The following is a 24,056-nucleotide window of genomic DNA, read 5'->3' as shown; positions in this document are numbered from 1 at the left end:
TCTCAGATTAACCGATTAACTAGTAGGTAGTATCAGTAATTAGGGTGTATGTGTTGATTGGCTGCCTCAAGTGACAGGAGGAATCATAGAGCCAGGAAAGAGCAGCAGAGGAATGATAGAAACAATAATAACACCAGAGAACGTATTGTTATGGATGCGCTGCTTGGAGTCATGATTTCAGGAAGTGACACCAAACAACATGTTGCTTGTTTATTGGATGTTCCTGTGATGTCTCAACTTCTGTTTACTTCACCGCTTATATTTTAATGTTTATCACACTTACTGTTTCTTGTTTTTATAAGTAAAACTGCAAAACAATTGTATTTCTTTAGTATCGACTATAGTTTTAGTATAAGTCATAAACATTGTAACTTTCACTTCCTATTTAATTATATCTCCTATAAAGTTGAAACTAAAACTACCATTTGAATGAGACAGTTTATAGCTTATTGTATTTACAGTTAATAATTAATTTGTATGTATTATAAAAGTTTTCAATGCTTTACAAGTAAAACCATTAAATTGAAAAGTCAACTATTATGAGAAGCTAATAATTTGTATAATATATGTCATGCAAAATTGTTCATCACAAATGCTATCTTGATTTACTCTTTATTGTTTGTTTGTTTTTTGAATTTCGCGCAAAGCTATACGAGGGCTGTCTGGGCTAGCCGTCCCTAAGTTAGCAGTGTAAGACTAGAGGGAAGGTAGCTAGTCATCACCACCCACCGCCACCTCTTGGGCTACTCTTTTACCAACGAATAGTGGGATTGACCGTCACATTATAACGCCCTCACGGCTGAAAGGGCGAGCATGTTTGGCGCGACGGGGATGCGAACCCGCGACCCTCAGATTACGAGTCGAACGCCTTAACTCACGTGGCCATGTCGGGCCTTTACTCTTTATTTGAACAAGACAAACAACATATAATAACCAATAATTTGCATCACGTACTTTCACAATTACCATGCTTTATATGTAAAACACTTACTGCTAATTTACTAGTCCTATACTTTTGTTTCTCTAATTGACATGTCTTGCAGTTATTTAACCATAAAATTTTTATCGTATTTTTAAATAAAACCATTATTTGAATAAGACAATTACATTATTTTTCCATAGACGTTTGTGTTTTCATGAATTAAATAACTATTTAGTAAACATTTAATGTACTGCAGTATATTATCATAGTTTTCGCTTCCATATTAAATTTGCATGACCTATTTTAATTTTTTTTACGTTTTATATGCAAAACATTTATTGACAATTAATTTGTTGTATAGTTTAATGTTTATAATCAATATACTGTTTAACATATTTCTGCAGCCATTGGCCCTGAAAACAATGATTACTGAAATACCTAAATTATTTTAATGTTTAGCTTTATTAATTAATCGGTATAAATGTTCCACTAAAGTTTAGTTTTAAGGATATACATAAACAGCTGGCCCGGCATGGTCAGGTGGTAAGGCACTCGACTCGTATTCCGAGGGTCGCGGAATATCCACGACACACCAAACATGTTTGCCCATTCAGCCATGGGGCCCTTATAATGTCACGGCCACTTCCACCATTCATTGGTTAAAGAGTAGCCCAAGAAGTGGCGGTGGGTGGTGATGACTAGCTACCTTCCCTCTAGTCTTATACCGCTAAATTAAGGATGGCTAGAGTAGATAGCCCTGAGCAGCTTCGCGCGAAATTCAAACCAATCATACATTGTTTTGCTTAACCATTGTTATTGTGAAAATTAAAACTGTTATTCCTACCTTTTTTGTGACAATGTTCATAAATATTTGTCTAGAACTTATTTCTTGTTGGTTGGGGACTTTATGCATAATGCTGACTTATTTGTACTCTAACTCTTTCTAATAAGCATTATTAAAAAAGAGGCTAAAAGCTTGATAACCTCTGATTTTAGGAATGAGGTAAATAGCCGAAAAGAACTATATACCGCTCTATTCCAGTAAGTGATAGTCTTACTGTTTTTTCTATAGAACTTTTCACTTCAATAAATAGTTATAAATTAATGAATATTTAGTCTTATTCATGAAAACTTATGGAGTTAAAAACCATAACACATGTTTTCTTGGTCTATGCAGAAACAAAAGTTGTGAAAGTCAATTGAAATACTCATTATGTTTACATAATACATAACATTGAAACTGTTTTAATTTAAAGCCACAGTAGTATATTATAATTTTATTTTACTAATAGTACATTTTGTAATTTGAGCTTTTATTAGTTTAAATATCTGTTGACATATGAGAAATTCTCTTTCCATATTTGTATAAGTTTTCAAAACTTCACTTTATGTACACTCATCAATTATAATACAAAAGATGATTGACTAGTTCACAAAGCATCATATACGTTTGTTACTTAAACAAAATAATATAATTTATAACTGAAAAAAGCTTGTTCACAATTCCTATATTCAGCATAGTTGAATAGCAAGTAAATACGATATCAACTTTTGTACATAGAGTTGATAATCATAGTGTATTCAACTGCAGAAGAATGAATAAAAGTTTGTAAATAGTTGATGTTATCAATAAAACGTTCATTGACGAAATATCTGTTTTCTTCTTTCTTCTGTTTCTCACATTAAGAGGTGTTGACCCTATAGCATAAAGGAGAACTACAAGAAACTATGTTACCGATTATCAAAGATATTCTCTGTGCTTTATGAACCCTAGACCATGTATGCGGACGATTTCGGAATGAGACTATGGATCCCTGAAATTGTTCCATTTTGCCAACAAAAATAGATGGTGCAGGTATGTATTAGTAAAGTGATCGATATAAGAAATGGCTGTATGTCTGGATAGACCATCTACAAGAAAATAGGTTTCTTTGTTTGGAATTTCGCGCAAAGCTACACGAGAGCTATCTGCTCTAGCCGTCCCTAAGTTAGCAGTGTAAGACTAGAAAAGAAGGCAGGTTGTCATCACCACTAACCGCCAATTCTTGGGATTCTCTTTTTACCAACGAATAGTGAGATTAACCGTCACATTATAACACCTCCACGGGTTAAAGGGCGAGGGCAAGCATGTTTGGTTTAACGAAGATTCGAACCCATGACCCTCGGATTACGAGTCAATTGCCTTAACCAGCTGGCCATGCCGGGCTCAAGACAATAGAGGTCTCATTATAGTTTTTAATAAGATATCTTGCAAGTTTACTGTAAATGTTTAGCCATAAGCCTAAACAGTTAATCTAAGATCATACTCTGTATTTAATGCTAGTTTTATTAATAAATACTAAAAACCTGTCAGCTCATGAGTCCAAGTGAATAGAAAGCATATGAAAACGTATGCTAAATGAAATGCCCTAACTTGAATGAAAGTTAACTTAATATTGGAAACCCAGTATTTTTTAATTATATAACTTACAATTTGTGTTATTCCTAAATATCAGAGATTATCGAACTGTCAGTTTGTCAACAGATCTTAGTATTTATTGGGTTACCCCTATGTTTAAAGGATGCTGCCTTACTGGGGGTCGCCAGGGAACGGAAAACGGGGAGAAGATGACATAATAGAACCAAAAATTATAATATCATGGACATCACAGACAATTACGTCATAATTCATTAAAGTGTCATAAGAAGGTACATTGCTATGACAAGCAGAGAACACAGTGAGTATTGCTAAGTGTGACGTCATAATTCCATGAAGTGGAATCAGAGGACGTGCTACTAGAAACCACAACAGACAGATGATGTCATGATAACAGAAGATGTCCACAAAGTGTGCTGCTGGACCGTCATCATAGAGTGCCTCTACATGTCACAGCATATTATCAATGTCTGGATGTAATTATGTTACAATCAAACTATTATTTTAACATAAGATTGCACACAAGTCTCAACTTACGATTTTGTTTTCACTTATATATTTATTTGAATTACATGTGTTTTGCAAAGACAGATAGTATCGTACAAGATTGCATACAGACTTCAACTTATAATTTATAATTTTTATTTATATATTATATATATTTTACAAAAGCTGATAGTGTTTCTATAGGCTATATATAGTTTTAGTTTCTATTTTTAATAATATTTTTACAATTATAGTCCTGGAAAAGGCACTTATTTAAATACCTTGCAATAATTTAACATAAAAGTTTGCACTTGTACTAATTTGTCATTGTGCTATCCAATAACTATGATTTTTATTGTTCTTAAGAGAAACAGTTATTTCAACAATACAAGTATTATAACTTTTTCTTTTCAATTTATACGCGTTGTCCATTAATTGAATGAGAAACTTATAACAGCTAATAATTTCTTTACATACTTTTGTCGTTTTGAAAAAGACGCGTATTTAAGTATATATATATATAATTTAACATACAAAGTTACTGTTTCATTTCATAAGTACATATTTACATATAATGCATGTTTCAAGAGTTATAATGTCCGGCATAAGTAGTAGTATTATGTTAGTCCTCTATGTCCGTTATTTTATTCATGCATCATTTTCCTACAGCTAAATATCCAGGTATTTTACTATTATCAAACTTAAAATAGCAACACTTACCATTCACTTGAAGTTCTATAGAATTAAAGCTCATAAAACTTTGTAGTTTGTCTCTTTCTTCAACAGAAATTGCGATAATTCTCTGTCACATGTTAAGATCACAAACCGTCACATGGACACACGAATATTGTGGGCTAACTGTCCAGATTGTACATTTTCTGATATTTTTATTTATATAGTTGACATTTATTCTTTCTGAAAAGGATGCTTATTTTCATGTTTAGTTTTATAATTCTCTAGAGTTTAAAAGATGTATATAAATAACAATTAGTGCTGTTACCTTTTTGTCTAAAGCTTGTTTTTTACTACATACATATAGTCTATACATATGTTTGGTCTCTTTCAGTCTTTCCTTAACATAAATCACATGCTTGATATTCAAGAACACCGATCGGCTCAATACACTTTGGTTTAAGAAAATATACAGGACAGGACATCAAGTTTGGACAGCTTTTGATCATTTTTACCCCGCTAAAACAGATAATACTTTTATATGAATGTAATGTAGAACACTCTACCTGACTCAAGGCTTTACTAAAACAGATAATACTTTCATATGAATGTAATGTAGAACACTCTACCTGACTCAAGGCTTTACTAAAACAGATAATACTTTCATATGAATGTAATGTAGAACACTCTACCTGACTCAAGGCTTTACTAAAACAGATAATACTTTTATATGAATGTAATGTAGAACACTCTACCTGACTCAAGGCTTTACTAAAACAGATAATACTTTTATATGAATGTAATGTAGAACACTCTACCTGATTCAAGACTTTACTAAAACAAGATTATCAATACGGCAGAAAAATTTATGGAAACAAATATTGAACAAGACAGTTATAATGCATTGCCATATTTGTATATCTATATAATACTTACTATTAGAAATAAATGGTTCAAACTCTATATAAAATTACTGTTCACCATAATTTAACTAGAGCTTTTGCATGCAACTGAATTTAAAAGTCAGTGTAATACACAGTTCTTTCACTTTACCTAGTCATAAAAAACACTAATTCTGTATTCAAGATATTTGATGGGATATTACACTTAGCATACAATTTCTGTGTACTTTCTATTCAATTAGATTCCATAAACTGATTATTCACGTTATTAAAAAAAATGTTAACTCTCATCTTGAAACATTTTAGTTTATGAAATACCAAATACCTGATTAGCTTTCATGCAATTTTTTCATTATGTTCATAATACTGTTTTAGAATTTATATTTTTTATTTATGTAACAATACGTGAAAACAAACTAAACTAATATGACATATCATACTAATACAATCCTCTGTAAGATTTCAGTTAGTAGGCTCAGAAAACCTAGTTTATTGACTAATTCAAAGCAGAAATTTACTCACAAAGATTCTCAAACTGTTATGGTAATATAATTTTGTTGTTTCACTTAAAAATTATACAAATCAGTGTTCTGTGATTTTCTTACACAAATATCACTCTTAACTATAGCCTCATATACTTGTTACTTTAGCATATGCAAGCAAAATCTTAGTATTAAATATAACACATAACATATACTGAAATATTTGTTAACAAAACTTAAAGTTAAACTAATATACTATTTATGAAAACAGTTTATAAAATACTGACCTATATATGTCTAGCTTAGTCTTTTATGATACATTACACTTTATGAATATCAGTTTCTGATGATATGTGCAATCATAGCTTGCTCCTTCTCAGGATATAATGATCCTAAAAAGGACTTATAAATTTCATATGTTTAAACAAAATCGTTTTCTTTAGAAGGAGAATAGCCTCAGATTTTACTATCTTCAGTACAAATCCTCAAATAAAATAAGTCTAATATGTATAACACCAATAGCCCAGAACGAAATAATTGGAGAATATTTAAATATTCAGTCATATGACTGAGAAAATAAAACATATTTCTATAAACAAAACAAATAGGGCACTCACCAAAATACTTTGTATTGAGATAATGATCACATAATTATATTGAAAATATTCACCACAAAGCATACACTCATAACATATGTCATTATGTATTTTGTCTATTATTTTTATATACTTATAGAAATCAAAATTGAGCTATTTTGTTCAGAGTCTTCTTCAAAGGTAGGATACATACATTTTATTTTTAATAAACCTTGGGTGAAATTGTCTTTTTCTAACTGAAACTGTTGTTAATAAATGTTTCAGTATATGTCATACTCGTAAAGTCTGTGATTTTACTAACATGTATTGATAATAGCTTATGAGCTTTTGTAAAACACATCAATTTTAAATGATGGAGGGAGGACAGTGTGAGAGCAATAGATCTAATGTATATGAGGATGGGAGAGTCAATATCATTATGTATTTTAAACGCATGATATGTTTTGTAGAGTTTATAAATGAAGAAACGTTCTCTGTTCATATTAGTTCAAATTACTTTGAGGAGTGTCTTACGTTTTGTTTATGGTGATTTATTTATTTGATTAGCCACATAATTACTTGTAATTTGATCTTTAGTCTGAACAAAGTAGAAATAAGTTGTGTTTTGTTAGCGAATTATCAACTGAAAATATTCTGAGCTACATTTTTCGATTATTTGTAGCCTGACCTTGTGTGAGTTTTTGACCAATTGCTGTAAGTGGTCTCAGTTTAATATTACTGAGAAGGGAGCGTAGAATATTTTCGTTGTAAAATACGATGAACACAGCAAAATACAAGAATTATACACTAATGTTTTCCTTCAGAAACTATATTGAAAATATAGCATACTGAACTGAGATGAACAAGTAGTAATAACAAAGTAACAGAAAAATGCACAAAAATTCAAAGAAAGCTAATTTAATGTGACAAAAACCAAACAATCCAGTATTTCATAAACTACGATGGCAGTAATTTTCGTAAACAGTATATCTTATTTTTAACGTTTTGTTCATAAATGTTTTAGTACGTGTGATGCTTGTTAAGTCTGTAATTTTACTTACACGTATTAATGATATCAGCTTAAAACACATTGGAAAATAATGAAAAATTAGTTTTACATAAGAAAATGTAAAATTAACGCCATGTAACTAATTATTTATCATTTCATGGGATTGAAAGCTTTAATATCTTGACTAATATTAAAGAATCTAACAAAATTAAACATTAAAAATCATGATCTAAATTCTAATTGTGATTAAAACATCTACGGTGAATGTGTTGGGTTTATAAAATGTCAACAAAATAGATGTGTTTGTTCTTGTAAACCACTTCTTTTATTGTGAGAAACAGTAAAAACATTAAATTTAAATATATTGTCAAGAATTGTTTTATTGATAACATCAACTATTTGCAAATTTTTGTTTAGTCAACTATAATAAGACATATCATGATTTTTAATTATTATAGCAAACTTTACACTGTATTTAGGCTGTTAAACACTGTAAAATCCAATGATTGCCCACAAAAGTTTTTTTACAGTTACACATTATCTTCCAGTTTGTATCAATAGAGCCTTTAACAAAGTTTAGCACTTGTTTTCTCTTTTTTGAGTAGCGAGTGTGTTTGACAGAAACAATTATGATGTCACACCAACCGCTGCAGATTTCTATTGGTCGACTGCTGCTCTTGGCAGCAGACAATTTACAAGATATACGACTACACAAACCATTCACTGGATGGCGAAAAGGTCGATCAATAAAGGTCATGTACTACTGCTAGTCATGTGTTGGTGTGATCATGTGGTTTTTCTGAATTTAAGTTATGTAAATAGCTATTTGCTAGTTTTAAATTAATTCCACGATTTACTCTAAAGTTTCAATTTTTAAATAGATGTGTTGCTTAGAGCTAAATCAAATTAAATACATTATATCATTATTAAATTTATCGATGGCAAGTTGTCTTAAATTTATGTACAAAAACAGTTATGAATGTAGAATACAAACATCTTGTATATACAGTGGAAGAACGTATAAGAGTTTTCAGGAAGTGTCTTTAATCTGTGTATAATAAGTGTATAACAGAATGAAAAACCGAAACCTTACATTAGTAGAAGAGTTGAAATCAGTTTAAAATACTTTTCTGGTGGTGTTTTTTTTAACTAAATAGTTTACCCTAAAATGTTCAAAACTTCAAATTTCGTAACAATACCGAAAAAAATACTGATGAAAGGATAATATCCAGGAACAAAAATCAAATGACACAAAACTAAAAATAAATCGGTGTACCAATATATCAAATTTCACAAAAATATTGGAAAGTAAGAAAAAAAAGACAATTATATAAACATTATTTTTGTAGTTCATTTTCTTTTCTGAATAGTGCATGAGGCGAGACAAGTGGGTTTACTCCATCACAACTGTTTGTCAGAGGTTTCAGAATCTCAAAAAAACTTCGTAGAACCGTTTCAATAAACTACTAGGATCTTGTAAGATCACTTCAGTGAAAAATAGGAATACTTACCATAAATATAAAGAAACGAAATTTTGAGATTAGAATTAAAATGTTTTAAATGCTTTAAAATTGTATTTTTACATTTATATGCACGGTATCTTCAAATAATTATATTTTGGTTTCGAAACAACAGGTACAACTTTGTGTTAGACACTTTGAAAATTCTTACAACAACAGTGCAATCACAACTCATAAATGTTTTGTAGGAGATATTCAATAAAAACGTTTGTTGATTAGGGCGCTCGGCTTGCAACCTGCGGGTAAGGGGCTTGAATCTCTTCATCAATCATGCTTGTCTGTTGACCCCACCCCTTAGGACAGTGGTAAGTGTTGCAGATTTGCAACACTAAAATCAGGGGTTCGATTCCCCTCGGTGGGCTCAGCAGATAGCCCGATGTGGCTTTGCTATAAGAAAATACATACACACTGTTGAGCTGTAAGAGCATTATAATGTGACGGCCAAACCCACTATTCGTTAGAAAAAAGTAGCACAAGAGTTGGAGGAGAGTGGGTTTAACAAACTGTCTTCCCTATAGTTTATCAACTCAAAATTAGGGACGGCTAGTGCAGGTAGTCCTCATACATACTTTGCACGAAATTCAAAACAAGTTATTCATATTTTGTTTCCGCCCTTTAAAAGAGTTGAGAATGAGAACATTATGTAAACCTTACTTTTGCATGTTTTTTAAATGTCTTTGGGCGAGATGTAATAAATAACTAAACATTTAAAAACAGAACAATAAAAATTATTCAAGAATATTGGAGAGAGCTTTCAGAGCTTTATTACTTATTGCATCTATAGAACATCATATTTATTGTAGAATGTTGGTACTAAACAATGAAATCAAGCACTAGAAACTGGAATAAACACATTTGTATTGAAACATTATTGATAATGAACGTATTCCAGAAAAAGTATGTACAAACAACACAATACACATCTCTGGATAACTGTTTATTCATCCTCATTTGCATCTCTTATGTTTATCATTGTATTTTTGAAGAGTCAACTGTCGCATACATCAAGAAGCTAGATACTGAAACAGATACTCTCATGTTATTTCTTAAAAAGATATGCTGGTCAAAATGCAGGTTCGTGAAACATAAACCCTTGTATCTACTATTTGATACTCTAATCACTAGGCCACACCTGGTCCAGTGATATATGTTCTTTGTTCTAGTTTTTAAATAAAAGCTCTTGAAGCATTCTGGGATTTTTAATAGTTTATCAAAACAACAAAGGTGATAAAAATGTGTATGAAAATGTTTAATGTTTGGAAAAATGTAAAAATATGACTTGTATAGGTATATAATATAAGCTGTGTTTGTGAAAGTTTATTGAGGATTTCTCGCCGAATAAATCTAAACAATTTCAAGCTGAGCTTTGAATCACATTTCTTGTTCTACTTATGGCAATGGTTATTTTTTAGAATACTTATAAACAATAAATTATTTATTAGATAAATATTTAAATAGATAAATAGATAAATTATTTAAACTTTTCTCAAAATTTAGAATTTCTACTTTCTTCGCATAAAGCCCACAGGTGACTCAGTGGTAAGTCAGTGGGATTACAACGTTAAGAATCGAGTTTTGATACACGATGTTGGGAGAGTACATTACGTAACTAAATTATATATATTTTTTTAAATTCTAAGAGTAACATTTGAGTGATTTTATAGGATGTTTTTATTCATGAAGATATTTAAATCATACAGTAACACATCCATGTCTAATTACATAGCCTATGATCATTTCCATTAGATGTAAGTACAGGTTAACAATTCCAAATATCTTATTTCAGTTATTTGAGGTGCAGTTATATCCAGTTGCAGATTGCAGTTTAAGTTGACCCATTGTGAAAAGATTACATTACAGAACAGTTCAACGCAAAATATTTCACGATTACAAATACACAGAAGAAATGCGTTTTGAAAAAAAAAAAAAGACAGAGAACCCTGTCGGTAAGAGAAAGGAATCTTTGATTTTAGCAGGGAAATAAAAAGTCTACTCCAGTGATTATAAGTTTTTAGAAAACACGAAATTTTAGCATTTTGAAAAAGAAACATAGGGAATCCTAGCAGCAAATCAAGAGAGTTTGTGATTCCAGTGGGAAAATAAATAGGCTACTCCACGACAGTGTACTAGTAGCACATCAGGGGTAGTGAGGAAGGTTTAAGCCCCTTGTTCCCAGAAGAAACCTAACGACAAAATAGTTTATTGCAGCTAAAGCAGAAGTTTTTCCTTTAACTGTAAGTCAGATAATTTGCACAGAGCTAGATCTAAAAAGCTATCTTCACAAGTTTCTCGTAAATCACATTACGGTGTGAAAACACCAGTCATAAAAACCTAAACATCTGATATTTAGCCTGCAACAAATTTTTACACTAGACGAATCATACTATTGGTGATTTATTAAAGTCATATCGATGAGAAAATATTTTAAAAATAACACAGGGATTAAATGTAGCTGAAACTTACAGTTAAAATGATAACTTAAACAACTGAAGAATAGATAAAAATTTCGAGACAAGCTTTAATTACCGTAAGACTGACGCCTGAACAAGATTGTATAACCGTAAAAATATATTATCTTTGCACAAATTCAATGTCAGTTGGTTATACCGTCTTCAAGACAAAGCATCCAGTCACATGCTCATTTGTATAAGCCATTTCCTCCGTGAGATGCAATTACAACCAGGAATTTATTATACACCATTCGTAAACATCTTAATTGGTCCTGTATATCTGAGGATTAATCAAACTGGTACCTTAATAAACTTTAGAAAGCATATAAAAAGGGGTAGAGAAACCTTGACTTTAGTGTATTACACAAAAGCCTCCTTCAGTAGATATTGAATTGCACAACTATGGTCAATAAACCGGCATCATATAGAACACTATCAATGATGGAAGAAAGGAATGTAAGATCAAGGCACTCATCCTAGTTTATTACTTTCTAGATGTGAAGAACTAAACAATTCTATTTTCTGTTTGTTTCGGTCATCTGTACAGTTATCTGGCATTGAAGAGGACTGCTTCCATAACCTTAACTGGCTATGGATAGTAAATAGTAAAAAGATGTGGAACGTTGTTGATTGAATCATCTGGGACCCCCTCCTTCCTCCACTAAAATCTTATGATAAAACTACTGGTTTTTAACTTTAGGTAGATGACGAAATAGGATATATCCGGTAACGTTAAGTTTCTTTCACTGTAATTATCTACCTTTAGGGTTATACCATTTGTAGTAATTACTGGGCATAGAGAGACCAGTTTGAGGCAGTTAGTCTAGTCTCTGTTGCTCGGTATGCAACTTTAAAATACATTACAATAACATGAAGTGCGAAGATCTTAAGGCGTTTAAGTGTGGTAATTTAGTGCTAATTTAGCATTTTACTATACTATACTACTGGTCAATTATTAGTGTTTTTCTTTTGTGTTTCTATCAGTTTTTCACTAATGTGTGATAAATACTATTCACAGATGAAATATTTAATTCTACCTCTGCTACGTTTATTTTTAGGAATTATACCTCTACAATTTGCTATAACTGTTTAAATCGCATTTTTTCTTGATGGTGGTGGTTATGTAATTATAGTCAGACATATGGATCTTTGTTTATTATATAGTTATACAACATTTATATAAAAATGCTGTACGGTGGTCATAAGTAGTTCCTGGAATTCTGGATAAAGTATTGAACAATCAGTCACTTCGCTTTCAGATAAATTATGGATAGTGAGATTAGAAAACAAAATATTCAGAGTTTTAAAGAAGGAAAGAGAGAGCTATTTGCTTCATATAAAGAATTCAAGTAAGAAAATCGATTGTGAAAAATAATTACAGCGATGCTACTGATTCACTGATACTGTTTGTAGTTTGGTTTGAATTTCACGTAAAGCTACTCTAGGGATATCTGCACTAGCCGTCCCTAATTTAGCAGTGTAAGACTAGAGGGAAGGTAGCTAGTCATCACCATCCACCGCCAACTCTTGGGTTACTCTTTTACCAACTAATAGTGGGATTGGCCGTCCATTATAACGCCCCCACGGCTGAAAGGGCGAGCATGTATAGTGTGACATGGAATCGAACCCGAGACCTTTGGATTACGAGTCGAATGCCTTAACCAACTAGCCATGCCGGACCTCAAAAATACTGTAAATAGGAATATATGTTTACTAAAGTCTTACGTAACTAGTTTTCTAGCATCATTCTTTATTGATACAAACAAAATAAACGTAGGTGAAAAATTACACATTTTATTTCTTTTTATTGATAGGTTATTTTACTTTTTTGATACACATTATTGAAAGAACAACAGCAAACGATAACATTTGATTAACTAGAACTGACAAATCTTGTTAAACGTTAAAAATATTTAGACAATTGTAAATACTTTTTATAACTAAAGCTTGTACTATATTTTACCACTAATGTTATACTCGTTCTAATTCTATATTTTTTGTAAACTTGGTATGCCAAAACGTCAAAGCGAAATAATAATATTATTGCACGCTAACAAATAAGTGACATCAGCACGACGTCATGTGCTATTGCAACAAGACAATGAATCTGCTGTCATAGACTGAGTGGTAAGTACACTTCGATAATTAGGATTAACTCCCAAGTTTTCCCAGTTGATCCAACAAAGTCTTGCTGTCAGGTCTATTCAGAACAAACAAAATATAAATATTAATTAAGTAGAAATATTGAGTATTTTTCCGAAGTCTTTTGTTCACGCTGTTTCAAAAACTGTTAGTTGAACGAATACACTACAGTTAGTGTTTTAATACCGACTTTCTTCACATTTCAACATTAAACAGGATTAAATTAATTTATAATATACTATAAATATACTTATTTCTGACATAGTTTATGAATATTTTGAAGTTTTACGATAATGGACCTAAGCCATAAAATTATATATATTCAACTTTATATAAATTATAGACTTAGTTTGATTAACGTTATTAGTTATAGTATTTAAAGGTTTTCGAACATTATTACTTTAGATTTGTTAATTTTTTGAATTAATAGCTTAAAATGTGGATTTTGGACTAATCTATGAAAATCTAAGCCTGTCAAACCATATCTCTTGCGATATTGTTAAAGTTACTCTCGAAACTATTGTCAGCACAAATGTATCTGATCGAAGTTTGAAAGCATTTCAATTATTAGTTTTAGTTTCCTTGTGTATCGAGCTCTGACGTTGCATTTATTTTTATCGGGTTTTCGTATAAAATTAGCATCCATGATTTTCAGTTATTTTTTAGTTCTGATCTGTATAGTCAGTTTACCTTTGTTCATTAGGTATGAATAGTTAGTACACGTACGTTTATGTTTTCATCATTAGATCAGGCATAATCCTGGTACAAAACTATGGATGTTGTAAAGATATTACTGGTTTTGCAGCATTAGGGTAAATCTATCTTAACAACAAGTAAAAGATTAAGAGAGAGAAATACACTCTTTTCATCCTTGTTTATTCATCTATTGATTGGCTATTTGCCACATTCTTTAACATAGAAGCTTTTACAATTAATTCTTTACATTTATAATTACGTAAAGGTTCTTCTGATGAATGTTAAAATATTGGACACGTGAAAGCAAAATGTATAAATATTAACCTTTAACTAGTTGAAGGTATCGGAAGTTATCTAAGAACGACAGAATTTTAGAATTACTAAGGATAAATAGTTATAAGTAGAAATATAACTTACCACTTGTATTCCACACTTCTGAGTTTTCTCCTCTTAATTCTCCTTTCAGACACTTTTGTATGTGCGTCATAGGATCATATTCTGAAACCAGGATCTCTCGCAAGAGGGCGATGTAAGAGATAGCTAATCTCAAGGTATCAATTTTGGAAAGCCTTTTTTCGAAAGGAAAAGTAGGAACATGATATCGAAGTTCCTCAAATGCGCTGTTGATACTCAACATGCGTTTTCTTTCCCTGACATTTGCTGCATAACGTTGGACTTTATATGGTCCTGCTGGTCCCGTAAAGTAGATAGCGCCGTAGTCATATGGCTCTGCTAGGGTAATCCCTCAGAAAATAAAAAGATATAGTTATTATTGTTATTTATTGTGAAGTGTTTTAAAATATTAGTTATCACAACTGTCTAAATAATATGGTTGTCTCTTTTTGCCCTAGAAAAATCAATATAAATGAAGTATTTTATTAGAACTGAAACTAAAATCCTGCCTTATAAGGAAAGGCATTCATTTATAATTGCTTTGCACCGTATACCATTTCCCAATGGATTAACCTTTAAAGTATGCGTAGAATTAACGTTTAGGTAAATAACTAGGGTCAAATTAAATCAATTTACAAAAGTACTTGCATTATTTGACTATTCAGTAAATTGTATCTAAATTGTATATCGGTCCAGAATAACTTTTTGAATACTCTTCCTTTCTGAGAATAAAATGTGCCTATAACGACAAGGAATTATGGACATGATAAAATCAGAAACGGAACAACACAAAACATAGATCTTGTTTGTTTGTTTGTTTTGAATTTCGCGCACACCTATACTCGAGGGCTATCTGTCCCAGCCGTCCCTAATTTAGCAGTGTAAGACTAGAGGGAAGGCAGCCAGTCATCACCACCCACCGTCAACTCTTGGGCTACTCTTTTACCAACGAATATGGGATTGACCGTCACATTATAACGCTCCCACGGCTGAAAGGGCGAGCATGTTTGGTACGACCGGGATTCGAACTCGCGACCCTCGGATTACAAGTCGAACGCCTTAACACGCTTGGCCATGCCGGGCCCAAATACAGATCTATCTCATAGTTAAAACTACTTTTCTGAATTGCAACACCATTAAAAAACAAGAGGCAAAACATATTTATAAAATTACCTCTTTTGATGTACCTAACCATATCATAACGACTACCAAATTTAAATCGTCACAAACGTGTATATAATAAGTCAAGTGGGAGTATTTAAGTTCATAAACGCTTAATTCACCAAAAGAAGCACATTTACTGTAAACAAAATAAAAGGTTTATGGGTTACATAATTAGCTTGTGTAACAGATTTACTCTTATGTATTTATTTTAATATCGATGTTTTAGTTAAATAAATATTTAGAAATTCATGTACCATATAGTATTACATGTGTGTTACGAAATTCCCATCTGTTCTCTAAATCTGTAGAAAATTCTCGAGTGTAATAATTAAAAAAGTACTATGTGTGTATGCAAAATACTAGTGACTGCAGTATTATTAGCAACTAAACTCTTGAGGACCTTACATGAAGTTTATAAATCCAAGAGCCAAGAGACAGTTTATATATATACATATTGTTAGTTTGCTACGGTTAGTATGTTTAAACCTTGGAAGCTATAACTGTGGTTGACGCTTATTAATCGGGAAAATACAAATACTTGACCAGGAACGTTTATAGATTTCAAATATTATAAATCGTTTAATTTCAGTGAATTAACATTGGATGTTGGTATTTCTACAAAAACATTAGATATCTTCGTCGGAGAAAGATAAGCTTTTAAACGGCGTGAGGCCAGCCAAGAATAGATAGCTAGCTAGCTATCCGTTGAGAGAACCGTACTGATATTAACTCAAAAGTAATTCTCTCATCGCGAACCATTGATAAAATATTCAGTTCCAGACCAGAAAAAAAAAACTCAGTATTGTTTGAAAAATTTGTGTATATAAATCATTATTTGTAATAACCGTTATTATAAATTGCATTATTGTTTGTATATTAAAATATATTTGTGTTAAGAAAGAAACCTTGAGCATCAATCTTGTTGGCAAATGTCATAAATTAAATATATATCAACATCCAATTAACTTGTAAATTAAAATTAAAATCCCCGACTATTTGAAATCGTAGTTCGTAACATAATAAACCGGAGGCTCGTCCAGGATAAATTATAATATCTAACACCTAAGAAAAGGCTGCTATAGCTTAAGTTTTTTATGTAACTAACGAAAATAATGTATTTCGCTTAGTATGATTGCCAGCAACATAAGTTGAGTGGACTGAAAAGCACTGACCATGACAACAAAAAGGCTGCGTTGCGGTTTAATATCCGTAATATCTCAAAAAAACAAACATAGCGCTTTCAAATTACGTAATTATAAAAACACATTATATCGTATCTAAAATATACATTTTATAACTAATAATATAAAGAAATATTATGTAACTAACACAAAATTAATTGTAAGAAAATGTGCCAAGCGTACAATACGTCACATAACATTTATTTCGTGAATATCAACATTATTCCCAATATATGTAGTGATTCTGAACATGTATAAGGTTTTAACATGGAGTAAGTCTCATGGATGTAACATGATATTTATACTCAAGAAATTGTGACTTAAAATACTTCTGCGGATACAAACAGGTCTATTCAGTTTTTTCGTTTATAATCCTTAATTTTGCTTTACCCCCGGCCCGGCATGGCCAAGTGGGTTAAGGCGTTTGACTCGCAATCTGAGGGTCGCGGGCTCGAATCCTCGTCGCACCAAACATGATCGCCCTTTCTGCCGTGAGGGCGTTATAATGTAACGGCCAATCCCACTATTCGTTGGGAAAAGAGTAGCCCAAGAGTTGGCGGTGGGTGGTGATGACTAGCTGCCTTCCTTCTAGTCTTACACTGCTAAATTAGGGACGGCTAGCACAGTTAACCCTGGAGTAGCTTTGCGCTAAATTTAAAACAAACAAGCTTTACCCCAAAAGCTTCGAAGATTTACTAGGTTTTTTGCAAATTAAACGTTAATAATAAACAAAAGCTTCAAAATTTGTTTGTTCTTGAGAATATAGGCAATCATAATATGTTCTAAACAGACTATTAATTATTTTTGTTTTTGTTGTGTACAGCATTCATAAGATCATTCTGTTTTGTGGTTTAAGAAAGCAACACCAGTGATTGTAACATCTACGCGTTGATTCCTTATATCAGTGGTATGAAAAGTGTAGTTTAATAGACTGTACAAAGTTGTAAAAAAATAGAAGAATCACCAGGATATAATTTTTCTTATTACGTTATCTTTACTTCATTGAATATAATTTCTCAGCAAAAACTCATCTTCAACTGCAGACTTATATTGCTAGAAATTGGGTTTTGACACCCGTGTAGTTTTGTTCTTAATTACAAACAAACAAATCGTAATAAACTATATGTATACCTAATGTCTCTCTCCCTACTTTTAGTCTCTCTCTCACTTGGTATATGTATATAGTTTAATGAAAATTTATCGTTTTTCGTTGTTTAAGTTGGGGCATTTTATGGAATTCAATATCCACTATTGGAATGTATAATTTAAAATGAAATAAAATTAATGATTTTCTGAAAAAAATTGTCGTATTTACTAGTTTTCAGAAAAATATGTACTACAAATAACACTAGGTTATGAAACTTAGATTTGTGTAAAATAAATAGCTCGAAATAAAAGTTTTGATGGACTTATATCATGTAAACGTCATGGCAACCATGTTTCTTTTATTATATTTAGTAGAAGGCGTGGATTATCACAGTACTAGCCAATGAACGAATTACTTTGTTTTCTGCGCATTGTAGGCGGAGTTCTTTTTCCGTCCCGTTCAATAATTTGTGCTGAAGACTCGTTATTGCATACTTTTTCGTTTTATTCATGCTGAAAATTATTTTCGTATGAGAATAATTCCTTTTCCTTTTTAAAGTAACATTCTAAAATTCAAAGTAATAGATATATAATACCTCAAGATAATGTAAAATATTACGCTTACTCAATAATCCTTTTCATAAAAACAACGCATTTCTTTCATAATTACTTTTATTTTTTGTCTTTACGTGTTTTTGGATTACGTTTTAAAATATTTTCACTTCAATGTTGACAACTTTGCTCACTTACAAATGACATTATAAGCTCTTATTTTGTAATTATATATTTATTATTAATCTTTTTAATAACGGACTACAAACAGTCGCTCCGACCTGAGTCGAACAACAACAACAAAATGAATTTATTAAATTTTGGAACCCACAAAGATCCAAAATGAAAGTTTTAGACAAATGGAATACAAAGTTAATCAAATACTAAAAACTCGGTTAATAAAGAAGTACCGAGCTAGGACTCGATACCAACGTTAATGAACGGTACAATATAAATGTCAATATTTATGATAATTATTTAAATAGATAAAGCGATATTTCACAACATCACTAATAACAGTCCATCACCGCCAGAGGAAGTTGGTGTCAGTTTCAAATATATGTGTCCAAAACTAACTTGACATCTTGATTGGTTTGAATTTCGCGCAAAGGTACATGAAGACTGTCTGCGCTAGCTGTCCCTAATTTAGCTTTGTAAGACTAGAGGGAAGGCAGCTAGTCATCACTACCCACCACCAACTCTTGGGTTACTCTTTTACCAACGAATAGTAGGGTTGGCCGTAACATTATAACACCCCCACGGCTGAAAGGGCGAGCATGTTTTGAATGACGGAGATTCGAATCCGCGACCATCGGATTACGAGTCGAGTACTTTAGCCACTGGCCACGCCCGATCATCTTGAAGATGAGTTTTAACGTAACTCAAAATTCAAAAGTAAACTAAATAAGAGAAGGAATACTCCATGAGCGGAGAATAAAACCGTAACAAAATAGAAATATAATTCGCTTTCTCACAATACATATATGTGGAAGGTAAATATTAATTGTTTTCCATGAGGGAAATGAAAAATGCATGTCACATTACCGTTTATTGATGAAATTAATTGGTAACCGGAAAACATTATATTTTAACACACAAACCTTCTGATTTGCTAAAAACGTACAAGTGTCAAAATGGTCTTATGTTGTATTAACACAAGTGTTTAGTGATATACAACTAAATTACACAGTTTAAAGAAGAGTGTAATCGGCTTATAAGTCGTGTGAACAATTGCAGTTAAACGCAAGAATTTATCCATGGCCAGTGTAGACTTATCTTGAATACTGTCGTTTAAATTTTAACACACAAAGATAATAGGTTGCAAATATTATGTACTACATGAAAAAAACTGCCAATAACACATTATTTCAGTATTTTTTCTGCATTTGTAACTTAGGTAAAATAAAACGTGCTTAATAATGAAATTTCAGGTCTACAAAACTTCTATGAAGTAATTGTCTATTTATTAAGTCAAAGGGTTCCATGAGTCTTTTGACGATTCTATGCATTTATGGGCAGAATTTCGGCAATTAATTAGAAATAGAAACTTAACAAAATAATTTCAAAGTTTTTCAATTTAAATAGAAAACAAAGGACAAGGAAATGGACTGTGAAGTTGAATTGTTTCCATTAACAGTCAGATGATATTGAGATTGTTGATGGTTTAGTTGTATACTGGAAGTTTTTATGCTCTCAAAAGATTAGATGTAGGTATAGAAACTGAGACTACAACAAAATAGTGAAATATTATGCAATCAAAAGAGTTACCACTTGGCAACAGTCTAACGACCGTACGAAGAAGATACACCGGCAGATATATGAAATGTGGAAACTCATAATAACAGAAGTACACAGATTCATGGAAAAATGTTTAAAGAGATCCCGATCTGGTAGCAAACAATAGAGAAATTAAGGAGAGCATGATAAATGATAAATATGTAAGAAGTAATAAGAGATAATATAGCATAGAGAGTTACACTTATGAACCTCTAAACTCACAGATTCGTAATAATTATATATAATTTAAGTATTTACATACCTTTTACACTTGTAATAGACTTATAACAAACACTTTGGCCGTTATTCACTCCCAAAGAAATAAGGATTTAAATCCATGAAATATAAAAAGCAATTTAAAGGAAAACAGAAATCAAAATCGAAAGTTATTCTCCCAAGAGCTCCAACAGTAGATACTAAATTTGTGAAAAATAGCACTGAATTGAAAATGTTTCTTTAATTAAAATAATTGTTTAAAGAAAGAGGACGAAGTAACAGTTTTTGATAACGTGGATGTTATAATACACTTGTATTTGTGGTATTTAAATACTTAAATAGACTGAAGACTTGCAATAAGTTGAAATATTATAATATTAATAATATTAAAAATAGAATAAATTGTTACTATTTTAACCATTCCTACAGTGTTCACTAAACGAAAGAATTGTTGTGGTTACGAAACATAATGCTTTACATGTGCCACCTAACTATATGAAAATATGTTTAAACATAATGCCAAATTAATGACATTTGCTATAATACATTAATACTTGGCATGTTATATTTTCTAACGCTACATTCTATCGCTAACCCCTTAGAAATATCCAAGAATTAGAGAAGTGTACAATAATAGTATTCTAATTACACTACATTCGTCATATCCATTACCGACATCTCGTTTCGTTCTGTCCGGAGCTCTCCTGACCAACTGGAAATCAACAATCGCACTAGAGGTCGGAAGAGCACTTATACAAGTCATTTATTACAACAACAGTTGTTATGGTGTGAATATCTTTTACAAAATGGCGAAGCGTGATTATAATTAATTATGCTTGTCATAAGACATTAATATTAGGCCTATTATGTTTGTAAGCACTACATTCTATATTAATTCCTCGGAGATTTTTCAAGAATTAGAAGAGTGAGTAATAATAACATTCCAACCCCACTCATTATATTAATATAAATAGTAGAAATATCTACATTCACGGCTGGTATAATTGCTAGTTCTTGCGGAAGACTATTGGGCCTCCAGCCTTTTCTGGAATTGTCTGACAGTTCTACAACAATATACTCATATTTGACATTTAATAATGTTCACCATTCATGAGAAAAATGATTTTATTAAAATTTTAGTTCATACATGAGCTATCATCATAGAATTACATGACAGAGTAGAGTTTATTGAAGTACACTGCTGACCAAAATCTGAAGGCCAATGAACATAAAAAAATATGCATTTTGCGTTGTTAGACTCAACCATTTATTTGAGTAGAGCTTCGAAAGATGAAAATGTAAAAAAGGGAAAATAAAAATTAATTTTTAGCATTTAACAGGGAAAATGTGAACACTATGAAATTAGCCTAAATACTAGCTGGTCAAAAGTATAAGACCATACTGAAACGAAGTGTTAATCGGTAAACATGTAACGAAATTTAGTCATTTGTGTTCAAGCATTAGCGTTGTCAACATCTCTTCCTGGCAGCTCCTGTGTTACATTTGGTAAAAACATGACAAAGGCTCAAAAGTTGACAGAGTTTAAAATATGTATTTCATTAGTAGTGAAGAAATCGGCTCCCCAATGTCTCAGCGGTATGTCTGCGGACTCACACCGCTAAAAATCGGGTTTTGATACCTGTAGTGAGCAGAGCACAGATAGTCCATAGTGTAAATTTGTGCTTAATTCCAAACAATCAACGAAGATATTGTTTTAAATGTCAAGAAATTATTTAGGTAAAAAAGGTGTGTCTTATAAAATTATGATATATATAATTATAGAATTATATATATATATAATAGATAGAAACTTAATGAAAAATAATTATGAAGATTTTGCAAGTGTGTAACTGGTATCTTTTGATACCCAGTGTTTGATGAAAGTTTACCTAATAATAAGTAATTCGAAAAGAAAATTTTCATTTGTAATCAGTTATCTAATTTTTCTAGAAAATAGACCTAATAGTTCCTAAAAAGTTCAAATAAACCTGTCACAGCCTTAATCACCCAAACCTAAGAGAAAACTTTCGATATGTCAAGAAATATTTTAACGAAATTAAAACATAAGTGCGGGATATACAGAAATACCTCCAGGACTAATCTTGAGATAATCTTAATGTGGAACATCTATACAATTAAGGAAGGCACAGAAGATATTTAAAATAGAACTACTTTGCGAAAACGATCTCACTTTTTATAATTCATTATAGTTTAGCAAAACATACAGAAAATAAAATTATTCTTGTAAAATAAAGTATAAGTTCACTATCACTGAACAACAACATCTCGACAATTTTAGGTGTCCATATAAGTCTCTTTTTGTTATTATTTGTAATAGTGGATTCAAAGTTAGTTTTAGATTACTTCATATGGTATTATGTATTTAACTACTATTTGTCACATGAAGGATTATTTTTCCAAATACTAAAATACTTTTACAATGTGTAAATGTCTCACCTGTCATACACGGTGAGTGTTGTAGAGAAGTCAAACCTTGGGACTCGTATTCACATGAAGGTCGATCTCCAATATCCCGAGGAGCAGGAGCGGCTTTAAGAGGGCTATCTCTCGTATAGGAAGAATCTTCATAGCGGCAAGGATGGGGCGGCATGGTAGCTATGGAAAGCACGCGTTCAGCTGGATAAGGATCGGGGTGAGATGATAAGTCGACTGTATTCTGGGGTGTCTGACACTGATTGCCGTAGGATTGTGAGGATATTAGGTCCAAATAACCAAACTCTGAAGGCGGGAAATCGTCGTTGGTTACGCCCGTGTAACCGTAAGTGAGTCCTGGTGCCGACATCACGTACAGCTTATTAGTATCGCTTTTATATTTTTCTCTTAGTCGCTTTGATGGCCCTCGGCAAGAGAAGAAATGTATTTTAGAGAAGAAATTATGAAAATGAGAGGTAATATACCCGATAGTGCACTAGGCCGCTGGGAACGCAAACACTAACTAGGACTTTCTATCAACTCAAGCCGATTCCTGTAAACTTAGAACAAGAGACAGGGGACTCAGGCGAAGGGCTGCACTTGACAGAAACCGGGTTCCAGGCAGGAATTCTTGTGCCTTGATATTACTCATTTATAGAAGCTGTATCTGACTTGTCAAATCCACCTGAACCAATCCAACTCCAGCATTCACTGGGATGTAATCAACATTTTCATCGACCATTTCTTTCAAAACTCTTAAATCCCTTCGGGCGCAACAAACGACTTTATCCAATCAGCGCCAACCTTCGATTTTTCCAGTTCTAATGAACCAAAGTTGTTACTTTTGCTGAAAAAACATTGTAAGCTCACTTGGAAAAAACAAAATGTCATAGTTACTTCTTTGGAGCTTAGCAACCTGCTGTATTCTTATGATTCTGCGGGGAAACGCACGTGGCGGCAAGTTTTAAAAACGATTATGACAT

The 24,056-nt window shown here is 31.9% G+C and overlaps 1 protein-coding gene across 1 annotated transcript; it reads right to left on the bottom strand.

The window, feature by feature from the left end:
* Positions 1–13,272: 13,272 nt before the first annotated feature.
* Positions 13,273–23,664, bottom strand: LOC143235357 (helix-loop-helix protein 13-like). Its single transcript, XM_076473444.1, has 3 exons — positions 23,098–23,664; positions 14,690–15,016; positions 13,273–13,634 (listed from the first exon to the last, which is right to left on the bottom strand). The coding sequence occupies exons 1-3, from the start codon at positions 23,441–23,443 to the stop codon at positions 13,513–13,515; spliced, it is 795 nt and encodes a 264-aa protein (XP_076329559.1). The 5' UTR covers positions 23,444–23,664; the 3' UTR covers positions 13,273–13,512.
* Between the last annotated feature and the right edge of the window lie 392 nt (positions 23,665–24,056).

This window comes from Tachypleus tridentatus, chromosome 2 (genome assembly GCF_004210375.1).
Source record: "Tachypleus tridentatus isolate NWPU-2018 chromosome 2, ASM421037v1, whole genome shotgun sequence".
In the NCBI taxonomy this organism is placed as follows: Eukaryota; Metazoa; Arthropoda; class Merostomata; order Xiphosura; family Limulidae; genus Tachypleus; species Tachypleus tridentatus.
The sequence above is the reverse complement of the archived record's forward strand: the minus strand, read 5'-3'. Positions and strand labels throughout refer to the sequence as shown.

Excerpts from the sequence above, each read along its gene's own strand:
- LOC143235357 (XM_076473444.1), bottom strand. The coding sequence starts at position 23,443 with ATGTCGGCACCAGGACTCACTTACGGTTACACGGGCGTAACCAACGAC. Across the intron at positions 15,017-23,097 it reads ACACTCACCGTGTATGACAG|GGATTACCCTAGCAGAGCCA; the intron begins GTGAGACATTTA and ends TTATTTTCTGAG. Across the intron at positions 13,635-14,689 it reads AGAAGTGTGGAATACAAGTG|ACCTGACAGCAAGACTTTGT; the intron begins GTAAGTTATATT and ends TGTTCTGAATAG.